This window comes from Ranitomeya imitator, chromosome 5, assembly GCF_032444005.1.
Source record: "Ranitomeya imitator isolate aRanImi1 chromosome 5, aRanImi1.pri, whole genome shotgun sequence".
NCBI classification, from domain to species: Eukaryota; Metazoa; Chordata; class Amphibia; order Anura; family Dendrobatidae; genus Ranitomeya; species Ranitomeya imitator.
In genome coordinates this window covers 32142063-32166907 of record NC_091286.1, presented here as the reverse complement: position 1 = coordinate 32166907, position 24845 = coordinate 32142063, and the positions used below count along the sequence as shown (strand labels likewise).

Here is a 24845-nt window from a genome sequence, read left to right as displayed (position 1 = left end):
TAAAGGGATGAAGTTTGTATTCGTGACGCCACCTGTGGTATTCAGTCAGGGTGACCGACGCTGCTTTAAGGGGTCCGCTGGGGTGATGTTATGGCAGCTAGATGGTATACCTTCCCACAGGTGAAGTATGTCCCCAGGGCTTCCCGGTGTGTAGATGGTGGATGGTGAGAGGTGTAGAGAAGAACAAGGAGTCAAGGTTGCAGTCACTTTACCTTTACTGAAGACTTCAGCATCCACAGTCCAGAGCACCAGATCACAGGGCAGGCAGAGTCCGGCCGGTTTGGAGGCAAGTCCAGAGTCCCCTTGTCCAGGTAGAAATTAGTAGCCTTCCTTTGCGCTGCGGTGGTGTAGTCCCTTACTGCCTATGGCTTCACATAAGGGTCTCACAGATGTGGTGTCTTTCTCTCTCTCTGTCCCCCGTATAGGGTAGGACAAACCCGTATGACTGGTGACTTGAGGCTGTTTATATATATCCTTCACGCTCGCTGCAATACAGTTCTGCCTTCTGAATGTCTCTTTCTGGGAGCTGCAGGTCTGAGAGCATGCACAGCTCCTTGGACCCTCTGTCCACCTCAGACTCTGGTCTGGAACTCACTAACTCTCCCTACAGACTACCAGTTATATATATATATGGGGAGTGACCTAATAAATAGGAGCAGAAGCTCCCCCTGGTGGTCTGGAGTGTAAAATGTGTTGCATGTTTGTGATACCTGGATGCAGTTATCCTTCTTTGCTTCCAAACGTAGCATCACTCTCCCCGAGAAGAAAGCAATACCACTGCGACAACCAGGACCCTGGGGCGCTGCACTTATATCACCGAGGCCAATCACCTCGGTGACACATACCTGCCACCCAGGACCTTACCTCCTGCTTTCTTAGAATGCCTTTAGTATCAGACTGGGATTCCTTTAGCCCACCAAAGGAAATAATTTTGAGGGTCAGAAAAGATATATGCCGTAATGGCACCTTCACATGAGGTCTGGTATTATGGGGGGACAGCCTGACCCTAAAGGCCCTTTCATGTGGGCACATAATATATTGTATGATCATTTAGAAGAATATTTCTAAATAGGTTTGTAAACAAGCCACTAATAAGTCAATAAGCAAGCTGTTATGATAATGTAAAAACTCACTGGGGAAAATAGATAACACCCTCACAATTGCAACTGACCGTGCCGGTTCCAGTACAAAAAAAAGAGATCCTGACCTCACAGTTCCTAGTGGTTCCTGCATGAGCTCAGATAGCCCTAACCACAGACTAGATGATGGCAACTAGGACCTATGCTGCCTCAAAGGCTATCAAGCGCTTCATGTTCCTCCTAAAGAAATGGAGGGCAGAGCAGAGTGTAAATTACCTACAGAAGGGAAAGTGTGCTGAAAAAAATAAATATCCCTGAATGAGTAAAACAAACCACAAAATACTAATTAAAAGGATTAAGTACCTACTGTTAGAAAATATGTTGCCAACTTCCTAAAAAGAAACAGAAGATAGGTGCACGGTAAAGAACATAAACAGCAGACAGATAAACCCTAGCTGGTGTTTCACTGACTGGATTAAACTCCAGCAGTATGGATGGACATCCAAATGATACTATCACCATTAGGAAATACCAGCAGGGGGAAAGTATATAAAGCCGCACCCAAAAGGTGATAGGTGATAATGGAAACAAATTAATAAATGAAAGCACCTGTTACCTTAAAACGACTGAAGCAAGGATAAAAAGAAACTGAATACCCGGAGAAGAGGTGAATCTGCTGTGGCTCGGCTGACAGAGAAGCCAACAGGCTCAAGGTTCTGAACCCAGACTCATGACACAAACAAAGCTCTTTTGCAACGGCTGATCGGATCACTTACGAAGGCCAATAAATTATCACTGTTGGCTGCTTATTTTTCCATGTAATCAGGAACTCTGTTGCTGACAACATGACTGCTGAATGTGGATAGTATTTACCATTTTTCAGTCCCCTTACAGTTGGTATTGACAGATGAAACAGCCCTTAAAAGAGTAAGAAACTTTTTTTTGTATTTAATTATTGATCAGTGTTTGCAAATGTATGAATTTTTGTAATACACTTCAAACCCTTATTTTGCCTCTTTGTTAAAGTGTTGTTTTAAATGCCTATTGCCTAGTTCAAGCTCCCTAAAAATTTGATGTCAGCTGCCGCTCAGCAAAAATCCGTATTCCACTTACAACTAGACTATGAGACTTTACCTGTCTGGGTGTTCAGCAAAAGTCTGTAACAGATAGAGTACGGATTCTTGTTGAGCAGCAGCTGAAAGCAGATTCTTAAGGAGCTTAAAGTAGGCAAATGAAACAACATTGCAAAACGGTGTTTGGAAGAAAAGGCGGAAAAATTAGGTAATGAATTATATTGCAAAAATTCACATATTTGCAAAGGCTTATCAATAATGAAAAGCACCAAGTATAAAATTGTTATTGAGCCTTCACTAGATGCTGAAATTTGACCTTGTAAACCACCTTAAAAATCTCAGTATAGTGGTTACAGGTTTTTCTAAACGTGCCCTTGGGGGCAACCCAGTTTACCAAAATATTCAGCTTTAGTTATTGGTTCACGTATATAAATGTATATGAAATTTTTGTTATTTTTTTTTGGTATTTGTTGTAATGAATAATCGGCCTCAAAATAAATAATATATTATAAATAAATAAATATACCTGGATTTTCCCAAGCCACAAATGCAGAATATGGTCCCAAGACAGTTATGTTATAAGGAACAGGGATTTCCCATGGAGTTTCGATTGGAGTTTCAACCACATAGACTTGGCTAATGTTACTTCCTGCGTCATTTTGGGCCTCCAGCTGGTAGAAATAACTGGAAAACATAAAAAAAGAACATTCACATGTTGATGAATAGTAGTAGATTTGGGTAAAAGTGATTACTTCCAGCAATAGTCACCAGGAAGAGGCCAAACACACCAGATAATGGCAGAATCTCAACCGCCCAACCATCTAATCATTATATGGACAGACACCGTGACTCACCCCTGGAAGGGAAATGTGCATTTTGGATCTAAACATGGACAATCATTTCATCCTCTTGCCCTCTCCCTCATTACTACTATCTCTAACATTGGGAGAAGGGAGGTGAAGAGCAAAGAATCATCCCTTCTGATGGATTTATAACTTGATTGCAGATCACTCAGCTAGATAATGTAAATATGTTAGCTAATAAGTCAATATTGACCCTTTTAACGAGCCTTGCAATATAACTTAGGATAAAAGCCAAACCAAATTCCCGAGTTGAGGATACAGAGGTTCTGGGCATTGCCCCATCGTCAGTGCAAAGTATGAGGTCTGATTTGGCTAGATGAGATGGTAAGGACTGGGATCTAATACAGTAGGTAAGGTTTCGCCTTGTGGAAAGTGGCAAGCCAAGTCTGAGATGCTTGTGTGACGAGACTTAAATGCCTTATCTAAGAAAATTTTCAATAGACAATTTAGAAAATTGCTTAACTTTTCATTTTGGAAGCAAAGACAAAATCAATAAGAAAACTCTGTACCAAGGTGTATATAGTAGATATCAGTCATTTGACTTTGCTATATTTATAAAATATATTTGCTGACGTATTCAATTTGTGATTTGATTTATGCAAATTGCTAAAACAAAACCCACCTCCATGTTACATAAAGCAAAAGATTCTATGAGCTAGAGGAAGGAACGATGGTCAGGTATGGGTAAAGGTAAACGGATGGTGCTTTCACACACTATCCGTACAGTTTCTTCAGTGTTATATGGCGTTACCTCTCTATCTGTATGGCTAAACTGTGAGCTTTGACAGCCTCTCATTTTCCAGATTCACGAAAAACTGGCTTTCCCTTTCTCAACTTTTATACAGTGTGGTAACACTACTCACTTGTCCGCTACTAAGGTAGACACAGGAACAATTAAGGTTAAAGTCCGTGGCTGGTTTATTACTTCATAAACCAGCAAAAACAAAATAGAAGCACAGAACAGTCCTTTCTGGCATAACTTATAAATAAAGCACACATAAAAAGTCCTTTCCACCACAGCTTCAACCTTTGGAAAAACAAATGACAGCTCACACTTGAGCTCCAGACTGGAGACTTCCTCTCCTGCAAACACACAGAGTATTTCACTTCACTCTGTGGCTGAATATTTTTCTCCCGAATCACACTGTCGGGGTGGAGATAGGACGAGTAGCCATCCCACCCATCTCATACAGTAACTCACAAAAAAAAGCAACCTTGTTTTGGAAAATTGACCTCTCAGCACATAACATTATGGAGAGAAACTTCAGGGTTTCACATCGCGGAGGATAGCAACCTTCATGTCACATATCTTCCTTCAAATACATGGCCAGGAACCCTGTCACATATTCCCCCCTCTGCCTAAAGCTGGGGGTCTTGGCACCTTCAGACACCAAGCAGAAAATTCTGGAGTGGGCATCAGTGTTACCATGTAACTTGTCTAGTCTATGTTTCACATGGAAGCTAAAGTCCTGAAGGCCTAAGAACAACCCAGTCACTGGTCATTCTTACCCTTCTTCTTGGAAAGCGGTTCTGACCACTCCTGGATTGCCACAACCTTGTTTACTTCTGGCTTGATTTCGCCTCTCCCGACAAGGTAGCCTAAGTACTTGGCCTCTTCTTTCTCCCTGGCACATTTTCTCAGATTTATGGCAAACCCCACCTTTCTCAGAGTATCAAGAATCGCCTGTACCTTTGATAGATGGCTACCCCAGTCTGGGCTAAAAACCAAAAAATGTAATCGAGGTAGGCTGTGACATACTCCTTATGTGGAGCTAAGATCCGATCCTTGGCTCTCTGAAAGGTAACTGTGGTACCCTGCAGTCCAAAAGGTATTCTGGTATATTGAAAACACCTATCAGGTGTTGAGAAGGCTGTCTTCCCCTTGGCACTCTGGGACATGGGTATCTGCCAGTAGCCTTTCGTCAGGTTGAGGGTGGTAATGTACCTCACAGGTCCAAGTCTCTCAATGCGTTCATTGACAGGGGGTATCAGATGCAGCCTACTGTAGTCGTTACAAACCCACCACTCACCCTTGGGCTTCAGCACAATGATGACGGGACTTGACATCCACTTTTTGACTCCTCTATCATGCCAAGGTCTAACATTCTCTTCACCTTATTTGAGATTATCTCATGGCGTGCTTCGGGAACTCTATAACTCAATGGTTAATTACTGTATTCTTATCCAAGTACTTCCATACATGCTGTTTAATAATTTGTTCAAAGATCTTTTCTGGTATAGAAGTAAGGCTCACTGGCCTGTAATTTCCTGGCTCCTTCTTCTTTCCTTTTTTGACGATATTGACAACATTTGCCCTTCTCCAGTCATTAATTTATATTAGCTAAGTGTTCCCTCACCATCTCTCTGTTTACAGATAGTGTGAATTCTTCTATTCCTTTGATAGCACCATGAGGATCAGTTGATGCTACATTTGCATTCTTAGAGAACACAGATGTAAAGTAGGAATTTAAAATTTTGAACGCTTCGCCTTTTTTGGTCTACCTGGCAAGTCTCACTTCATTACTGGCTTTAGCTCTTCTAACACTTGTTGTGTATAACCCCGCCCACACCACTGATTGGCAGTCACCTATGTACATATTCATTAAGTTTCCAATCAGTGGTGGGGGCGGGGTTACACAGATTAGCTGGACTGCTTTGCACGCAAAACCTAGTCTGGCAGTGATAATCACCTGCTTATAAAACACTGATTATTTTGAAACAACAACACGCAGCCTAATAAGTGACACATACCTGGAATCAAGCTCTCTGACCCTACATTATGCTGCTCACAAATTAAAAAGAAAAAAACTGCTGACAGATTCCCTTTAAGAGGGATGGGGGATCTCGCCCACTTAGTAGGAAATAGAGGACAGATGAAAATCAGTCCCTGCAGTGGTGGATTTCATGAGATCTTGTATTTTACGATCTCTCGTTTGTTCCATGATGGTGTCAAACTGATGGCGGTGTAGTATTAATATAGGAATATACAGAATTATGTGCAAACCACATGGCGGCTTAGTAATTACTGTTGAATTATGGTGATGGAACATGAGTTTGAATGACAATGTGCAAGTGTGTGCAATAAGTAAAGGAGTTGTCTGGGACTTTAACTTTGATGGCCTATCCTTAGGATAGGTCATCAATGTGTGATTGGTGGGGATGTGAGACCTGGCACCCTCGCTCAGTTACAGAGTTGCACAGGGCTGCTCCGTCAACCTTATAGTGGCCATGGCCGGGTACTGCATATTCGCCACCTATGAAAATCGAGGGGGTGAAAATGCAGTACCTGGTCACAGCAACTATTCTGTCGACAGTGCGGCACTGTGCAGCTCCACAACTGAGCAGTTCTGGCCGGCGCCGGGAAGGAACAGCTGATAGGCGGGAATGCCAAGGTTTCCCACCGCCACCAATCACAAATTGATGACCTATAATAAGGAGAAGCCATAATTGTTAAAGTCCCAGACAACCCTTTTAAAGGGACTCTGTCACCTGAATTTGGCGGGCTCTGTTTACGGTCCGATGGGCAGTGTTTTCTCTCCTTTCATGCACCCCTTCCTTTCCCGCTGGCCACAATATGGTCTTGGATTTGATTTGGTTTCCTCCGTAGTACACGCGTGCGCAATGCAGTCTTGCCTTGCGCACGAGCAGTATGCTTTGCCCAACTGCAGGCAAAGCCGAAAAGCATTAGAGCACATGCGCCGGCGCACTATGTCCCGGACGTATTTCGCTGTGTTCTGGAACATAGTGCGCTGGCGCATGCGCACTAATGCTTTTCGGCTTTGCCCACAGTTGGGCAAAGCATACTGCGCGTGCGCAAGGCAATATTGCATTGCGCATGCGTGTACTATGGAGGAAATCAAATCAAATTCAAGACCATATTGCGGCCAGCAGGAAAGGAAGGGGTGCATGAAAGGAGAGAAAACACCGCCCATCGGACCGTAAACAGAACCCGCCAAATTCAGGTGACAGGTTCCCTTTAAGGATTGCAAAAAAATTGATGTGTGAGCTTTGAGATTTCTTGGTGCTATTTGTACTGTATGGACTAAATAATTTATACAAAAATATGCCCAAACAATAGATAAAAGGTCTAATAATTATCTGCTTTGTCCCTTTAAATATTGTCTGCAACAGGAGGGAATATTTTTTTAGACTTTGAATAGCGGCTAAACTTTTTACACTAAAGTCTTTCCTTCGTTTTTATGGATGATCTCCTTTTATTTCTGAATTGCAGGGGAAAGCAGCCGGCAGTCAATACTCGTCTCTTCAATATGTGCAATGACAAAAGTCCTGCAGGGGTTTTTGTCGATGGCTTTTAATGATTAAGCAATAACGATTTTTCCCTTTTTAAAAGAGGAAGTAAAAGTCTTGTTTGTCCCGTACCCCAGATACAATATCATTGTTAATCATTGCTTGAAAGCTTAATATAGATCAGCGTTAAACATTACCTGCTGTTGGGCTGTAGGCCAATATCGGTGAAATTCAGATATTCACCACTTCTTGTGGAAATGACTGCCCCGTTCCGTATCAGTCTATACTCAGAAATCATCCCGTTGGGCTTCTCGGGTTCCCTCCAATATAGTTCCAGCGCTGATGAATTGATTGTGACGTGGAGAGGATCCTGCCAAACTCCTAGACCACGAAAAGAGCAGGAGACGCGGTTATTTCGCTGCCGTTTGGATGCTATTTTTTACATATTGTTTTATCGTGTTGTTTATTTTACTACTTTCTTAGATTTATTTGACCTGCTTTATAGGAAGAATAAAAGACGTTGAGATTTGTTTTTCTATCCTTTTACATGACTTAGTAAAGACATATGGATATCAAAGAGGGGACCCCAGGCTCAGGACCACCTCGAAAAGCCAAAGAAGATAGTTGCAATAAAAAACAGATAAGTTATACATTTTCATTGGCTCACAAAGATAGTTAGAGGATCCTGACTCCTTAAAAATGAATCTGTCAGCAATCTGAGAGCTGCATAATGTAGTGCTTGAAAACAGGGATGTGTCACTTGTATAGAAACTTGTAGTTTTAATACAAATCAGTGTTTTACCAGCAGGAGATTATCACTGCAGGACTAGGTGTTATGTGTAAGGCAGTCCAGCTAATGTGTAACCCCGCCCCCACTGCTGATTGGCAGGTTGCTGACAGTGGAAACAGGAAGATGCCAATCAGGGGTGTGGGCGGGGTTATACACAGCTCCGTATTCTGACCACTCCTACATCTACAGAAGAGAAAACAGTGATTATATCAAAATGGCACTAAGCACCCTGGAAAAGGAAACATTGCCTGAATCGAGGTCTCTGCCACTGCATTATGCTTCTTTTAGATTACATAGCAAAAACATGGTAACTGATTCCCTTTAAAGAGTGACTAAGCAGTATTTTTTAGGAACGTTATTTGTCTGCAAATTGATGGGGGACCGGATCCTCAGCCGCCCATCGATCTCTCAAACGTGAGCAGCTCGGGATGGAGGAGTACACAGCTCCTGCCTGAGTGTGTGCACAGAGTGGACAACTGATTCGATGGAAAGTCAAAGGCTTCTGCTTCCTGAGCTGTTCATTTCTGAGCAATCGGTGGTGGTGGTGGGGTTAGGATCTGGACCACCACCAATTTGCAGGCAGTTAAAGTGCTTAATAATGACTGTTAGTAGATTAGTTACTCTTTAAAGGGAGTTTTCTTTTGAAGACAACCTCTGTTCAAAAGTCATATACTAAGGCAATGAATCAACAGGGGAGTCCACTGCTCAGGACCCTGCAAGAAAAGAGACCTGCTCTGTACAAGTGTGTCCCATCCTAGGAGACCGGCGCCGACCTTGTATGACAAAGACAGTCATTTATCCGAGTGGTCAGTTCTTCTGTCCTTCTAAAGGTCTAGAAAAGCCCAAATATTAACAATATATACATATATGAGGCTCACAGATAAAATGCCGCACCTCTGTCACTCCCGGTTCTTGGGGGGAGGTGCTTTCTATGAAGTTCTTGTGTTGTCCATCTCCTCGTGTAGAAACCCAAGGGAAGCTTACTTATAAGCACCATCAAACATCTGGTGTCAGCACACAAAGATAAATGGATCATGGTCTACATGGTAGGTATATGTCAACTATGACTACTTACCTTCAGGAGGAGCTTGTGATGTGCCGCCTGATGCGGTTTCACTACTATTGCATCCGACAGAAGTGCAGACTGTGAGGAAGAAGAGATATCGTGTATATGGCTGAAGACCTAGAGAAATGAGATCAAAGGAGAAAATACAATAAAATAAATCCCCTAAAACAGAAAACAATAGAGATGGACCTTGTTATATGTAGTAAATGGTCTTAGCATAATCTACCAATCACATTGCATCATTTAAATCCTGATCGTGTGATCACTTTAAAGGAAGAGATCCCTCATGGTTCCGCTATAAACTCAGGCAATTGCTGAGTGAGTAGGTTTATCTTAATAGGGAGAGGGGAACAAGCCATATATTATGTGTGGTTAACTTTACTATTTTATTGAGTACAGAGGACCCTTCATCAAATGTTTCATGTTAGACTAGGCACAGGGCGCAATAGTGGTTGCAGAGCAGAAATTTTTTGTTTTAAATTTTACATTTCTGTTGCGGAGCTATTGACAATCGAATTAATGGGCACCTAACGAGTTACCTATTGTTAAGTGTTACAAGACAGTTTTCACTAGGAGCATTTACTTCTTCTCCCTGTATGAGTAGACCAATCATAAGCAGGCACCGATGCAGGAGAAAAGGGAATTGATAGAGGCAGATGTTTCTGCTCTTAATTTTCTGCAAATCTTGCTCAGAACACCAACTTCTCACAATACAAATTCAATATAACATCACAACATGCAAGAAAAACTATTGGCAGACAAATGTAGCATAAATGATGCTTGACTGATGGCAGAATCAGATTTTTTTTATTTTTTCATGCTGTTTTGCGCTACTCATTTCAGAATTTGTTTACCCAAAAGACAAAGTAAGTGTGACATTAGTCACTACTTACAGACACGCCGTGAGGTGGGGAAGTCAGGGAGTCTGATGTCAAAAGCCAGGAGGGTATGTTATAAACAGAGGGGTGAGATAAAGGCATAGTTAGAGGTCACAGTGCTGGGTCAGAATTCCAAAAAGGTAGTGGATCAAGACAAAAGGGCTAGGCAAACAGATCGTCAAAGACAAATTCAAGGTCAGTCAACAAAGATCAAAACAATAGAATTCAAAGTACAGGGCAAACAAACACTAAACTGAGCAGAGCTACAACTGGCAGAGATAAGAAACAGACAGCCAGCTAAATAGCCTGGGAATCATTCCGAACAGGAGACACCTATAGGAAACCCAGCACGCCCCAACACTGACTGGGCGACTGGACTGTCACTCACCACACTGACAGCTCAGCATGCCCAAGCCTTAGTGTTATGGTGGTAACTCACATGCCTCCTCGGCGCCATCCTACTCACAGTGTCAGGCAGTCCCACTGAGCTTGCTTCTTGCAGCACTCCTCAGCACTGCTGCATCTGCATGTTTTTTCCATTTAGCTTTAGGTGGCTCGGCTGGTCTCTGTAGGAATTTAACCCTGCTGTTTCCTGCAGATATTAGGTTCTAGAGAGATCCTCCCACTACTCCTTGCCCGAACTTTGGTTCCCAGCCTGCCTGCACCCGTTTAACATTTTCTCAGTATTCTGTCTCCTGCTAGCAATCCGTGCTCTTTACCCACTCAGTTTGACTTCTTCATCCCTAACTCTGGCTTTTGTTTTGTGAGCCCATGCTGCCTGCCCTGACCATCTGACTACGATTTTCTCTTGCCCTCCGGTACCTCGTACCAGCACCTCTGACCCTCCGGTCAGCTGCTGCAGTCCTGGTGTCTACTGGCAGCTCACCATCAGAGGCCCTATTGAAAACCCAACTCGGCCCGTGGAGCAATGGGTCCACACCTACCTGTTCTACACTCAGATTGTACAGCTGAGCTGTCTATCACGATAATGATACTGACAGCTCAGCATGCCCCTGCCCCAGATTGGACGGCTGAGCTGCCACTCACCACCTTGAAAGGAGGAATTGTGACAGTAAAAAAGGAGAGATAGGTATCTCTCAATGTAATCTATAACATGTCCATGTGACTCATTGTTTATACTGAGAAACATCGTATCCTTCAGAATCGAGAAATGTCCATGGCTCTTGGTTCTGAAAATTTTGCAAAGAGCGATTGAACCTTGTAGCAAGAGTAACATGAGGTCATCCTGTGTATCCCAACCTCAATTTGACCATCATAAGGCAGATCACCATGGGCAACCAAGCCAAGTAGACTCTTGTATCCACCTACAGTTGTCTAGTCATGGTCAATCAATAACCTTGGTGGGCTCTAGCATCTCCCTAAGGTTGTTTGGTATTGATCTAACCTCATTTCTGAAGGACACGTCTTAGTGGTTGTCTTAATACAAGACTTACCAGCTGAAGGAACCCTGTGGACCTTTTCTCGACCATTTGGATGATGATGTTCCATGTTGGTCACCTACCTGAAGATATCTGAGAGGCTGATTACTTTTTTGGTGTACAAGTAGTCGCTGCCATATAGCTAACAACCTTAGATTAATTGATAACCTTGGGCATTCTCTGTTATATCGTCCAAAAGAAGACGACCCTTTAATTCTATATTTGCCCTACTAAATGAGTTTACTAAAAGCCCCTGATTCCTGGTGACCCGTCTGCATTTACCAATAACTATAAATCTGTTCAGCTGGCAGTTCGATAAATGTAAACCGTATAATGTGAGAAGCGAGCTGCAGAAGGAATGTTGAAAGGCAAACGACAGTAAATTAGCCGCCTGAAATCAACACAAAGCAACGCGGCTGCCAAATCAGTCTGGAATCGCCCTATGATTATAATGCCTTTTCCTCCATTTGAAGCATAGAAGGTGCTTTGCACTATGGATGCATTCTTTCCATGACCTTCGAGGAGAGCCACCGCCGGCTGACGAGACTCTCTGAACCCATTTGCAAAGCACAGCATTTTCCTTCCAGGACAAAAACAGGCACCAATTAGTGACAGTCACATTTCTGCCAAAGTCATACACTAAATCAACAGCCATACACAACCACTCTAAAATAAGATAAATCAATTAGAGGAGGAAGACACACACAACTAAGGGCGGTGGACGTGGTCTGGATTTATGCCGCACTACTTCATGTAGACGCGGACATCCAGAGATCCAGAAAACAATGGAGACTGATGAGAGCGAGACAGACCAAATACACAGCGATAATGGGATTCAGGTAAAAACCTTTCATGTCACTTGGACAGAAAATAGTTGATCAAAACTTGTTTAAGTCATGAAGGATTGTAATTTCTTTCCATGTAATATGAGAACTAGTAACAGATAGATACATGGTAGACTAAATGGAGGAAAGTACTGGGACACCTTCACCAGGAGCTTTTCTGATCCCCAATTGTACATAGATAGACATTAATATGGAGTCGTCCCCTTTTCATCTGTTACAGCTCCTGCTCTTCTGGGAAGGATTTCTGCAAGATTTTGGAGGTGTCTGTGGGGATTTTTGCACCTTCATCCAGAAGAACATTTGTGAGGTTGGTGTTGTCTTGAGGCCGTGATCACCGTGTCTTGAGGCTGTGTTCTACTTCATCACAAAGGTGTTGGATGAGGTTGAGGTCCAGACTCCGTGTCCTGGTCATGTTCTTCTATCCCATACTCCACCACCCATGTCAGTATGAACCTTCTGCACTGGGAACAATCATGGGTAACAAAAAAGGGTCTTCTCCAAACTGCCCCCACGAAGCTGGTATCTACAATTGTCCACAATGTCTTGTACTGAAGCATTAAGATTACCTTTCAATGGATATAAGACAGCCGAGGCTAACCACTGATATCAGCCTCTTAGCATTATCTTCCTCCACCATCTGTACAGCGGGCACAATGCAGTCAGGGAGCAACGTCCTCCTGGAATCCCCAAGCCCAGACTACTCCATCAGACACAGATAGAGAAGTGTGACCCATCTCTGGACAGAACACGATTCCTCCAGAATTCAATGTTGGCCGCTTTACACCACTTCATCCGACGCTCGGCATTGTGCTTGGTGATGTACAGCTGCATGCAGCTGCTCAGCCATTAAGCTCCCGGCGGGGGCGCAGTGTTTGTGCTGATGTTAATACCAGAGGAGGTCTGGACTCTACAGTTATGGAGTCAGCAGAGCGGTGGTGACTTTTCTGCCCTCTGCTCCTCAGTACTCAGTGCCCCCGCTCCGTAATATTACTTGGTCTCCACTCCATGGCTGAGTTGCTGCAGTTCATTCTACTTCTCAATAATATCACTCACAGGTGATGGAGGAAGATTTAGGAGGGAATTAATTTAATGAACGGACTTACAATGGTTCCTTCTATCACAGGACCGTGCTTGCATTCACCAAGAGTTTTCCACAATGTTTTAGATGGATAGACAGATGCAGCGCCCCAGAGTCCTGGTTGTTGCAGTAATGTTATTCTTCCACCAGGGGGAGTGATATTACGTCTGATGGCACTAAAGGAGTTCACCTTGCCAGGTATCACAAACCATACACTACACTTCACACTCCAGTCCACCAGGGGGAGCCTTGCTCCTATCTACTAGGGCACTCCTCACATTAGGGTAAAACTGGTGCGTTGGATTGAAAGTTAGTCAGACGCTGCCTGGGCTTCACCCAGTCAGTTCCTGTCAGGCAGACAGCGGGAAAGGAGGAACACCACAAAGCTGCAGACAGAGGGCCCCAGACAGGGGTGGGATCCTGTCAGAGGCCTAGACAGAAAGACACGGAGCTGCGCCTGCCCCACGTGCGGCAGCATCCTAAGAAAGGATACGAAGAGAATTGTATTGTAGAGAGTGAGAAACGAAGTCATAGCACAAGGAGAAGAAAACCAGAAGAAGTTCTGCCCTGAGAGAGGCTGCCTCCTTCTGAGGCGCATAGCCGGTGGCCGGAACACCGAGGGAGTAATAGACTCTACGCTTTACTTCAGAGACCGGCAGGACAGTCAATTCCAAGTTGGCTGCCCGACCTTAATACCTAAGAAGACACGGTGGCAAATTGTGGGGGTCGGGGCATCTCTAGGGTCCCTATAAACAAGTCTCAGGCCATCAGTCATACGGGTTTTTCCTATCCACACCATCTGAGGGGACAGAGAGAAAGAAATAACATCTAGAACATCTACAACAGTTGTGAGGACCTTACCGAGAAGCTCAGCAGGGAGGTACTAGAACACCCAGGTGCTAGTAGGAAGGCTACTGAATGTGCCTTCAGACCGGCCGGACTCTGCCTGCCCTGTGATCTGGTGCTCTGGACTGTGGATGCTGAAGTCTTCAGTAAAGGTAAAGAGACTGCAACCTTGTGTCCTCGTTCTTCACTGCGCCTTACAACATCCACCATCTACCAAATACACTCCGGGAAGCCCTGGGGACATACTTCACCTGTGGGAAGGTATACCATCTAGCTGCCATAACATCACCCCAGCGGACCCCTAAGCAGCGTCGGTCACCCTGACCGAATACCACAGGTGGCGTCACGAACATTATCCCTTTAAAGACCTTTCCCCCATTTAATCAATGGACCTCCCGAGGGCCACGGACCGGGTCAGCCACCATGACATCCCCACTGAGAACAGAAGGGCCCGGATCCGAGTTCCCCACAGCCCTTGGGGGCGCTCCACAGACATGTTACATCATATCTTGAAAGGCTCAACTATGCCTTGAACAAATAAAAGTGTGCTTTACAGAAAAAAGTTGCTGAAAAAGTTATTCTATTTTAGACATCTTCTTCGGAAGGTTAATACACAAATGCTTGATGTTGATGGTGGTCTTTCATAGCTATACATCTCGTGACTCACACGTACGGTTGTAAATTGCCCTAATTAGAAGTAGGCCACATTTCCTGGCTGTATTGGTCTATAATGTGCCAAGCAAAGCTCAAAATAGAAAAATAAAAATGGGGTTGTAACACTTGATTAGAAATACATAGCTTTTTTTATATTCCAGAAACAGTGCCATATCCATGAATATGTTGTGACTGCTATATGTATATGAATAGGTATTGCACCAGACAAAACCGGCGGAAACATGTGGTGCTGTTTTTTTGGAAACCATTTTTGTATTTCTAAATCAAGACATTGTGGCTGGGCTCTCTGACAGTTTTTTTTTTTTTAAAGTAAAAAATAAATAAAATAACAGATAAGAATTGAACATTTTGGATGAAATATATTACGGTGGCAACCAATTATTCTGCTTCCCCTAAAGGGAGTCATGCAACATCTTCAAGAAAAGCATCATAAAAACCCAATCATTATAAGTACGTTTCTCAGAGTAAAAGGTACTTATCATAGATTTGATATAAAATAGCTCCCAGCATATATCATTCATGGTCCCTTCCACATGTCATACCTATATAAACTGACATGAAGCGCTACGCTCACAAATTATACTCCACAGTCAAATGGCACCCATGATAGTGCGCTAATGTGAAGCATGCACCCTCATCATGTAAGGCGTCCCTCGTTAATTACTACAGGGGTACGTTGTCTGGAGCAATTCTCAGTTCTGTCATTCAAGAAGAATCTAATTTATCTAAACGGCTGCCATTCCCGGATGAGGCAGGTCTTTATGTGTTACTGTGTAGCTGAGTGAACAAAAGGACAACACTATTGTCTGATACATAATACAGACCATATGTATTATACCATATACTCTACCCTTCTATACAGTGGTGTGAAAAAGTGTTTGCCCCCTTCCCGATTTCCACTTCTTTTACATGTTTGTCACACTTAAATGTTTCAGATCACCAAACAAATTTAAATATTAGACAAAGATAACACAAGGAATCACAAAATTCAGTTTATAAATGAAGGTCGTTATTATTAAGGGAAAAAGAAATCCAAACCTATAGGGCCCTGTGCGAAAAAGCAATTGCTCCTTAAACCTAATAATTAGTTAGGCCACCGTTAGATCAAGTGTTTGCGTTAACTGGCAATAAGACTTTTACAACGCTCTGGAGGAATTTTGGCCACTCATCTTTGCACATTTGTTGTAATTCAGCCACTTTGGAGGGTTTCTGAGCATGAACCACCTTTTTTAAGATCACTGCCACAGCATTTCAACGAGATTAAGGTCAGGACTTTGGCAAAGCCACTGCAAAGTCTTAATTTTGTTTTTCTTAAGTCATTCAGAGGTGGACTTGCTGGTTTGGTTTAGATCATTGTCCTGCTGCATAAACCAAGTGTGCTTCAGCTTGAGGTCACGGACAGATGGCCGAACATTATCCTTCAGGATTTTTTGCTGGACAGCGGAATTTATGGTTCCAGTTACTACAGCTAGTCTTCCAGGTCCTGAAGCAGCAAAACATGGGGCAAACACTTTTTCACACCACTGTATATTGTATTGCATAACATGGAAATAATAACCCATGTGCTCTTAATAGAGAGAATTCAAATTGTTTTATTGGTGGTACATGTAAATTTATAAAACTTCTCATATATAAGAGAAAAATGGGGTCTTCTCCACCTTCCAGTCCCATGTAGTGTCTCCTCCACCTTCCAACAGCCTGTAGTGTCTTCTCCACCTTCCAGCAGCCTGCAGTGTCCTCTCCACCTTCCAGTCTCCTGCAGTGTCTTCTTCTTGTCCAGCATTCTGTAGTGTCTTCTCCACCTTCCAGTCCCCTGTAGTGTCATCTCCACTTTCCAGCAGTATGCAATGTCTTCTCCACCTAACAGCAGTTTGTAGTGTCTTCTCCACATTCTAGCAGTCTGTAGTGTCTCCTCCACCTTCCAGCAATCTGTAGTGTCTCCTCCACCTTCCAGCAGTCTCTAGTGTCTCCTCCACCTTCCAGCAGTCTGTAGTGTCTCCTCCACCTTCCAGCAGTCTGTAGTGTCTCCTCCACCTTCCAACAATCTGTAGTGTCTCCTCCACCTTCCAGCAATCTGTAGTGTCTCCTCCACCTTCCAGCAATCTGTAGTGTCTCCTCCACCTTCCAGCAGTCTGTAGTGTCTCCTCCACCATCCAGCAATCTGTAGTGTCTCCTCCACCTTCCAGCAATCTGTAGTGTCTCCTCCACCTTCCAGCAATCTGTAGTGTCTCCTCCACCTTCCAGCAGTCTGTAGTGTCTCCTCCACCATCCAGCAATCTGTAGTGTCTCCTCCACCTTCCAGCAATCTGTAGTGTCTCCTCCACCTTCCAGCAATCTGTAGTGTCTCCTCCACCTTCCAGCAATCTGTAGTGTCTCCTCCACCTTCCAGCAGTCTGTAGTGTCTCCTCCACCTTCCAGCAGTCTGTAGTGTCTCCTCCACCTTCCAGCAGTCTGTAGTGTCTCCTCCACCTTCCAGCAGTCTGTAGTGTCTCCTCCACCTTCCAGCAGTCTGTAGTGTCTCCTCCACCATCCAGCAATCTGTAGTGTCTCCTCCACCTTCCAGCAGTCTGTAGTGTCTCCTCCACCTTCCAGCAATCTGTAGTGTCTCCTCCACCATCCAGCAATCTGTAATGTCTCCTCCACCATCCAGCAATCTGTAGTGTCTCCTCCACCTTCCAGCAGTCTGTAGTGTCTCCTCCACCATCCAGCAATCTGTAGTGTCTCCTCCACCTTCCAGCAGTCTGTAGTGTCTCCTCCACCTTCCAGCAGTCTGTAGTGTCTCCTCCACCTTCCAGCAATCTGTAGTGTCTCCTCCACCTTCCAGCAATCTGTAGTGTCTCCTCCACCTTCCAGCAATCTGTAGTGTCTCCTCCACCTTCCAGCAGTCTGTAGTGTCTCCTCCACCATCCAGCAATCTGTAGTGTCTCCTCCACCTTCCAGCAGTCTGTAGTGTCTCCTCCACCTTCCAGCAGTCTGTAGTGTCTCCTCCACCTTCCAGCAATCTGTAGTGTCTCCTCCACCATCCAGCAATCTGTAATGTCTCCTCCACCATCCAGCAATCTGTAGTGTCTCCTCCACCTTCCAGCAGTCTGTAGTGTCTCCTCCACCATCCAGCAATCTGTAGTGTCTCCTCCACCTTCCAGCAGTCTGTAGTGTCTCCTCCACCTTCCAGCAGTCTGTAGTGTCTCCTCCACCTTCCAGCAATCTGTAGTGTCTCCTCCACCTTCCAGCAATCTGTAGTGTCTCCTCCACCTTCCAGCAGTCTGTAGTGTCTCCTCCACCATCCAGCAATCTGTAGTGTCTCCTCCACCTTCCAGCAGTCTGTAGTGTCTCCTCCACCTTCCAGCAATCTGTAGTGTCTCCTCCACCATCCAGCAATCTGTAGTGTCTCCTCCACCTTCCAGCAGCCTTTTGCATCTTCTCCACCTACCAGTCCCCTGTAGTGTTTTCTCCACCTTTCAGCAGCTTGTAGTGTCTTCTCCACCTTCCAGTCTCCTGTGTGTCCTCTACACCTTCCAGCATTCATTAGTGTCCTCTCCACCTTCCAGTCTCCTGTAGTGTCTTCTTTTAAAGTATTCTGTAGTGTCTTCGCCACCGTTCATCAGCCATTAGTGTCTTCTCCACCTTCCACTCGCCTGTATTGTCTTCTTCACCTTCCAGTCCCCTGTAGTGTCTTTTCCACCTTCCAGCAGTCTGTAATGTCTTTTCCACCTAACAGATGTCTGTAGTGTCTTCAACTTCCAGCAGTCTGTAGTGTCTTTTCTACCATCTAACAGTTTGTAGTGTCTCCTCCACCTTCCAGCAGCCTTCAGTGTCTTCAACTTCCAGCAGTCTGTAATGCCTTCTCCCCATTTCAGCAGTATGTAGTATCTTCTCCACCTTCCAGCAGTATGTAGTGTCTTCACCTACCAGCAGTATGTAGTGTCTTCTTCACCTTCCAGCAGCCTGCAGTGTCTTCACCTTCCAGCAGTATGAAGTGTCTTCTCCACCTTCCAGCAGCCATTAGTGTCTTCACCTTCCAGCAGTATGTAGTGTCTTCTTCACCTTCCAGCAGCCTGCAGTGTCTTCACCTTCCAGCAGTATGTAGTGTCTTCTTCACCTTCCAGCAGCCTGCAGTGTCTTCACCTTCCAGCAGTATGAAGTGTCTTCTCCACCTTCCAGCAGCCATTAGTGTCTTCTCCACATTCCAGCAGCCATTAGTGTCTTCTCCACCTTCCAGCAGCCATTAGTGTCTTCTCCACATTCCAGCAGCCATTAGTGTCTTCTCCACCTTCCAGCAGCCATTAGTGTCTTCTCGACATTCCAGGCCCCTATAGTGTCTTCTCCACATTCCAGGCCCCTATAGTGTCTTCTTCACCTTCCACCAGCCTGTAATGCCTTCTCCACCTTACAGCAGTACAATATCTTCTCCACCTTCCAGCAGTCTGAAATGTCTTCTCAACCGTCCAGCAGCCATTAGTGTCTTATCCACCTTCCAGTTTCCTGTAATGACTTCTTGTTGTCCGGCACTCTGTAGTGTATTCGTCATTTTAGTCTCTGCTCCACCTTCCAGTCCCCTGTAGTGTCTTCTTCACCTACCTTCAGATTCAGAAACTTAATCAGTCACCAAAAAATGTGTACAGCGTACAAGAGGAACTACTGTAATGGCAATAAAGGAGAGAAGGTTAATGAGCTGCAGTTTCTTGACCATATAAAGCTGTTATCTTTTATTTCAGGGAAAACATTCGGAGAAGACCACCTTGTTGAACAGAAACTGGCAATGCAGTTGTCGAACAGGAAGATCCGACAACAGCACTGCAGATCATTTATTGTTTCAACATTGCATTGTGTCATTCCTTTGTTATTCCTTCTGTAATTGTATAATTGTCAACTGCGAGTTACCATTACTTTTGTCATTAGGGAATCAAAAGCGGCAACATGATCGCCATCAAGTGTGCAATCTTTGCCTTACAGTTAGGCTGTGTCATAAAATACAAAAAAAAATGACAAAGTATACATATTATAAAAATTTTTACAAAAAAATCGAATGCGTTATTTGTTCTTCGCAGTGAAACTACCAACATTGTTATTCCTGATTTTAAAAAAATTAAATAAATAAAATTAAAAAAGCTGTAAGTACCCCAAAGTCGTACCTATAAATAAGACATCTCGTTCCCCGAAAAAAAGCAAGTTCACATAGAGCATAGAAAAATAAAAATGCTGTTTTGACTTTTTGGAGGGAGCTATGTGGAGGATTCCTTGCCAACATATTTGGTTGCCCAATGTGAAGGATTGGTCACCACAGAATTATGACATACCTAATGTCCACCACATGGCACACAGGTGGGACATCCCATTTAAAAGTATAGAAAACTTGGAATAAACTAATGTCTGTTGCCCTGGTCCAATATAAGCCGCGGCCATCAGTAGCATCTTCTAAACCAACGCGATGCCAATATGGAAGGGTACCGAAATAGCTGTGCTTCCAAAAATGTATTTCCCCTGTCATTAGGAAATAGTAACCCAAGGTGAAGCAGATTGTAGTGGAAACATCCAGTAATAAATGATATAGGAGGTCCTCTATTGACGAGCTGCCATGGGCTGTTTGCATTCTAGAATCTGAGATGATGATGGTCGCTGGCCGCGCGCTCCCAGATGCATTGAGCACAGGGAGATAGCAGAGGACGCCTCCGTTTACCCGCAGCACAGATAACACCGGCTCTGAATAATTAACTCAGGACTTCCGTCTTCAATTACTTCGGGCTTTTTTTATTTAATATCTGTAGAGGATTATAAGCCATTTATGGATTTCACATGACGCGCGCATTCATCACAATTCCCATGCAACGTTCACGGGATGAGACAGCCGCACCCTCATGTAATAAAATAGATAGAAAAGTATAAAGTAGCTCGGAATAACTACTAGGAAAAAAAACAAAGGAAGTAAAAAAAAATATTTTATGATTATTATATATATAATAATATAATATATTTATATAGTATTTATATTTATTCTAATATATATAAATATAAATATTTGCTTATGTCTTATTGATTTCACAATACAAGCGCAGACATTACTTACTGTGAAAATCCATCTCAGAATGGCTATACAATTCTGATCTCAAAATAAGTATTCTATGAGCCAGGCTAAATAGTAAGAGAGTTCATAAGTCAAGGTGTATTCCGTCACTAAAGCCTGACTGACAACTGCAGCTTGTACTGAGCAGTGTGAGAGCTTCGCAGGGAGGAGGAACACTGAGGAGATGTCAATCAGGATAGGCAGGTGGAGATTCTCCAGGGGCAGGGAGGAGGGAAACCGATGAGCTGTCAGTCTGAATATTTGGGTGAAAATTCAGCAGCAGGAAAGAGGGACACTGAGGAGCTATCAGTCTAGATAGGTGGTTAGAGATTCAGCAGCAGGGAGGAGGGACACTGTAGAGCTGTCAATCAGGATAGGTAGGTGGAGATTCAGCTGCAGAGAGGATGGGCAATAAGACGCTGTCAATTAGTCTAGGAAGGTGGAGATATAAAAGCAGCAACAGGGTGGAGGGACATTGAGAATATGTCGGTCTAGGAAAATAGTAGTTCAGCAACAGAAAGGAGGGAAAATGAAGAGCTGTTAGTCATTCTAGGATGGAGGAGATTCAGAAACAGCAGGAAGAAGGGACACAGGAGCTATAAATCAGGACTGTTGGGGTTAAAATTCAGTAGCAGCACCGAAGAGGAACACTGCGGAGCTGTCAATCAGGCTAGGTGGGTGGAGATTTAGTAGCAGGGAGGAGGGACACTGAGGAGCTGTCAATCAGGCTAGGTGGGTGGAGATTTAGTAGCAGGGAGGAGGGACACTGAGGAGCTGTCAATCAGGCTAGGTGGGTGGAGATTTAGTAGCAGGGAGGAGGGACACTGAGGAGCTGTCAATCAGGCTAGGTGGGTGGAGATTTAGTAGCAGGGAGGAGGAATTCTGAGGAGCTGTCAATCAGGCTAGGTGGTTGGAGATTTAGTAGCAGGGAGGAGGGGCACTGAGGAGCTGTCAATCAGGCTAGGTGGGTGGAGATTTAGTAGCAGGGAGGAGGAATACTGAGGAGCTGTCAATCAGGCTAGGTGGTTGGAGATTTAGTAGCAGGGAGGAGGGACACTGAGGCTCTGTTTCAGTTGAGCAGAGACTGAAATTAAACTTTCAAAATAGATTATATAGCCATTCTGACACGAGTTTTTACAGAAAGATGAGTGTAATATGTATGTATTGTGAAATCTGATATTGTAAAATCTCATGTCAGATCTTCTTTAACGAGTTTTTTTAATCTATATTATTATATGTATTTTTTGTTTTGACTTTGATTAGTGATGAGCGAGTGTACTCGTTGCTCGGGTTTTCCCTAGCACGCTCGGGTGGTCTCCAAGTATTTGTGACTGCTCGGAGATTCCGTTTTCCTTGCCTCAGCTGGATGATTTGCGGCTACTGAACAGCTTGATTACATGTGGGGATTCCCTAGCAACCAGGCAACCCCCACATGTACTCTGGCTGGCTAGCAGCTGTAAATCATCCAGCTGGGGCAAGGAAAACTAAATCTCCGATTAGTCATAAATACTCGGAGACAACCCGAGTGTGCTCGGGAAAACCCGAGAAACGAGTATATTCGCTCATCATTAACTTTGATAGAACACTCCCTTTAAGTAGGAAATATAAGGGTATGTGAACATGTTAAGTAAAATCTGTTTTTCTCCTTAATCCTGCATTGTAATCTGGTCAAAGCAAGAAAAACTGCAAACTCTATGAAATGTCAGAGTGCAAAGCCTATTACACAATATGGGTATGGGATGGGGAAGAAGAGAGAGGTGGATTCAGCAGAGTTTGAGAGTAGGCAAAACAGACTGATACTGCTGCAACTTTTTCAAAATATTTCATTTTACCTGAAAGCTGGATTCACAGTTACACTGCTCAATACCACTGTATAATGTATTCCATGCTACTAGTTCTGACTGCGTGTTACAAAGAAAAAACAGCAGCGATCCCTCATTCCCTAGAGGAAACATCATAGCAGCTGGTCTCCTGACACCAACTCAGCAACAATGGAAAATTAGGGACAGAGACTATAATAGGGAAAACTGGTGAAAAAATGTAAAATAATAATTTTATGATGGCGAGAAATAGTTTTATTCCTCATGTACAAACATAACATGCTTATCCTGAAAAGTCACCTGAAACAACAGGTACACTTTGATGCGATGGCGTGATTTCAGAAATAGGTGAAAACAGCCACTATCAAATCAATTCAGATTGATCTGTACAAATAAAGATGCACAGGAACGTGATCTGCTCCATTCTGAAGTCTTACTTGGAAAAACCTCTTATCACTTGTTACATTGAGAACAATAATGGCAAACAACCAAGGTTGTTGCGTTCTTGTACGTACCCGACACGGTATATTGCTTATTTCCTGTGCTGCTCACATAGATAATTCCTTTACCGACCTGGTGAACCCGATATTCTCTTATTTCACCATTTGGCTTGTTGGGAGTTGTCCAGCTAAGAAGTAAAGCCGAAGAGTTCACTGTGAGAATAATGGGTGGAGAGATGTTCTCTGGGACTCCTTGTTTAATGGCTGCAGTCACCTTAGAAAAACATAAAATGTAGGTTAATTTAACTATTAATCTATGTATCTACAGTCGCAAGCAAAACTTTGGGCACATCTGGCCAAATTACTGTTATGTGAACGGTTAAGCAAGTTGAAGGTGAAATGATCTCTAAAAGGCCAAAAGTTAAAAATGTCAAATTTCCTTTGTGTGTATATTTGTTTATTTATTTTTTCATCTTTTATATTTTAAAAAGTATAAAAAGAGGAAAAAAAAGCCTAAGCAAAAGTTTGAGCACCCTGCATGGTTAGTACCTAGTAGAACCCCCTTTTTAAAGTATCACAGCTTCTAAATGCTTCTTGTAGACAGCCACGAGTCTTTCAATTCTTGTTGGAGGGATTTTCATCCATTCTTCCTTGGAAAATTCTTCCAGTTCTGTGAGATTCCTGCGTTGTCTTGCATGCACTGATATTTTGAGGTCTTGCCACAGATTTTCAATGATGTTTAAATCAGGGGACTGTGAGGGCCACTGACAAACCTTTAGTTGTGCCTTTTGAGGTTGTCTATTATGAATTTTGATGTGTGTTTAGGATCATTATCCATTTGTAGAAGCCATCCTGTTTTCAGCTTCAGATTTTTTACAGATGATGTTATGTTTGTGTAGGGCTGGTGGAGACGATGTTCTACTGTCTGACACCCCAAGTGGTTAAATGCATTTTATAGTAATGTATGTTATCTGAAAGTAAAGTGTAACAGTCGTCCGAGATTGGGAAGGGGGGACTGAGAATTAGCGCCAAGTTCAGGAAGTGTCAAGTTCAGTTAAGGAACATATGGTGAAAGGATAGCAGTGGTCATAGGTGGTAGGCTGCTGGGACAATGTGAGCTTGTTACTCGGGGAAGTGGATTACCATAGAACCCTTCCATGCGAATCTGTCTGTTGGTCTTGGAACCTCAAAATGGATGTTGGGGCCTTTGGGCGCAATAAGCCTGCGGAGCTGCAGGGAAAGATGGACTCAATCTCTCAGTGGCGGGAGGTAATGGAATATGGGTACACTGCTTGTGGTGGAGAAGAATTTCTAGTGCTAGAGGAGTTAGCAAGAGGAATGCTCTACCCTTACCAAGAATTAGGGCTAACATTGTGTCCGATATTTATGGATAGTCTGTAACCCGTCGGGCCCTATCCTACATGCTTCTTTGTAATGACCGTAAAGTGCCAAGTAAAAGTTTGACTGTTTTAACGAATTTAGTGTCCCCTGAATTGTCTGCTGCGAATGTTTAGGAAGATGAAAGCCTTGAGTCAGTGGAGGCCTATGGGCCACAAGTAAATGTGATACACACCCCACACTGCAGCACACTGGGACTGTGACAGTGTTTTCCTGTAGGAAGCGTGTAGAATCAGCAGCTTGCCC

At 43.7% G+C, this 24845-nt stretch overlaps 1 protein-coding gene across 1 annotated transcript in view; it reads right to left on the bottom strand.

The window, feature by feature from the left end:
• The window catches only part of USH2A (usherin), an 824795-nt gene that overhangs the window by 116556 nt on the left and 683394 nt on the right, over positions 1–24845 (bottom strand). The window contains exons 64-69 of the mRNA XM_069726496.1: positions 23277–23475; positions 9129–9236; positions 7461–7644; positions 4525–4733; positions 3879–4098; positions 2679–2836 (exon numbers count right to left, since the gene is read on the bottom strand). Of these exons, the coding sequence (XP_069582597.1) occupies positions 2679–2836; positions 3879–4098; positions 4525–4733; positions 7461–7644; positions 9129–9236; positions 23277–23475 (1078 nt within the window). The remainder of the gene's footprint in view (positions 1–2678; positions 2837–3878; positions 4099–4524; positions 4734–7460; positions 7645–9128; positions 9237–23276; positions 23476–24845) is intronic.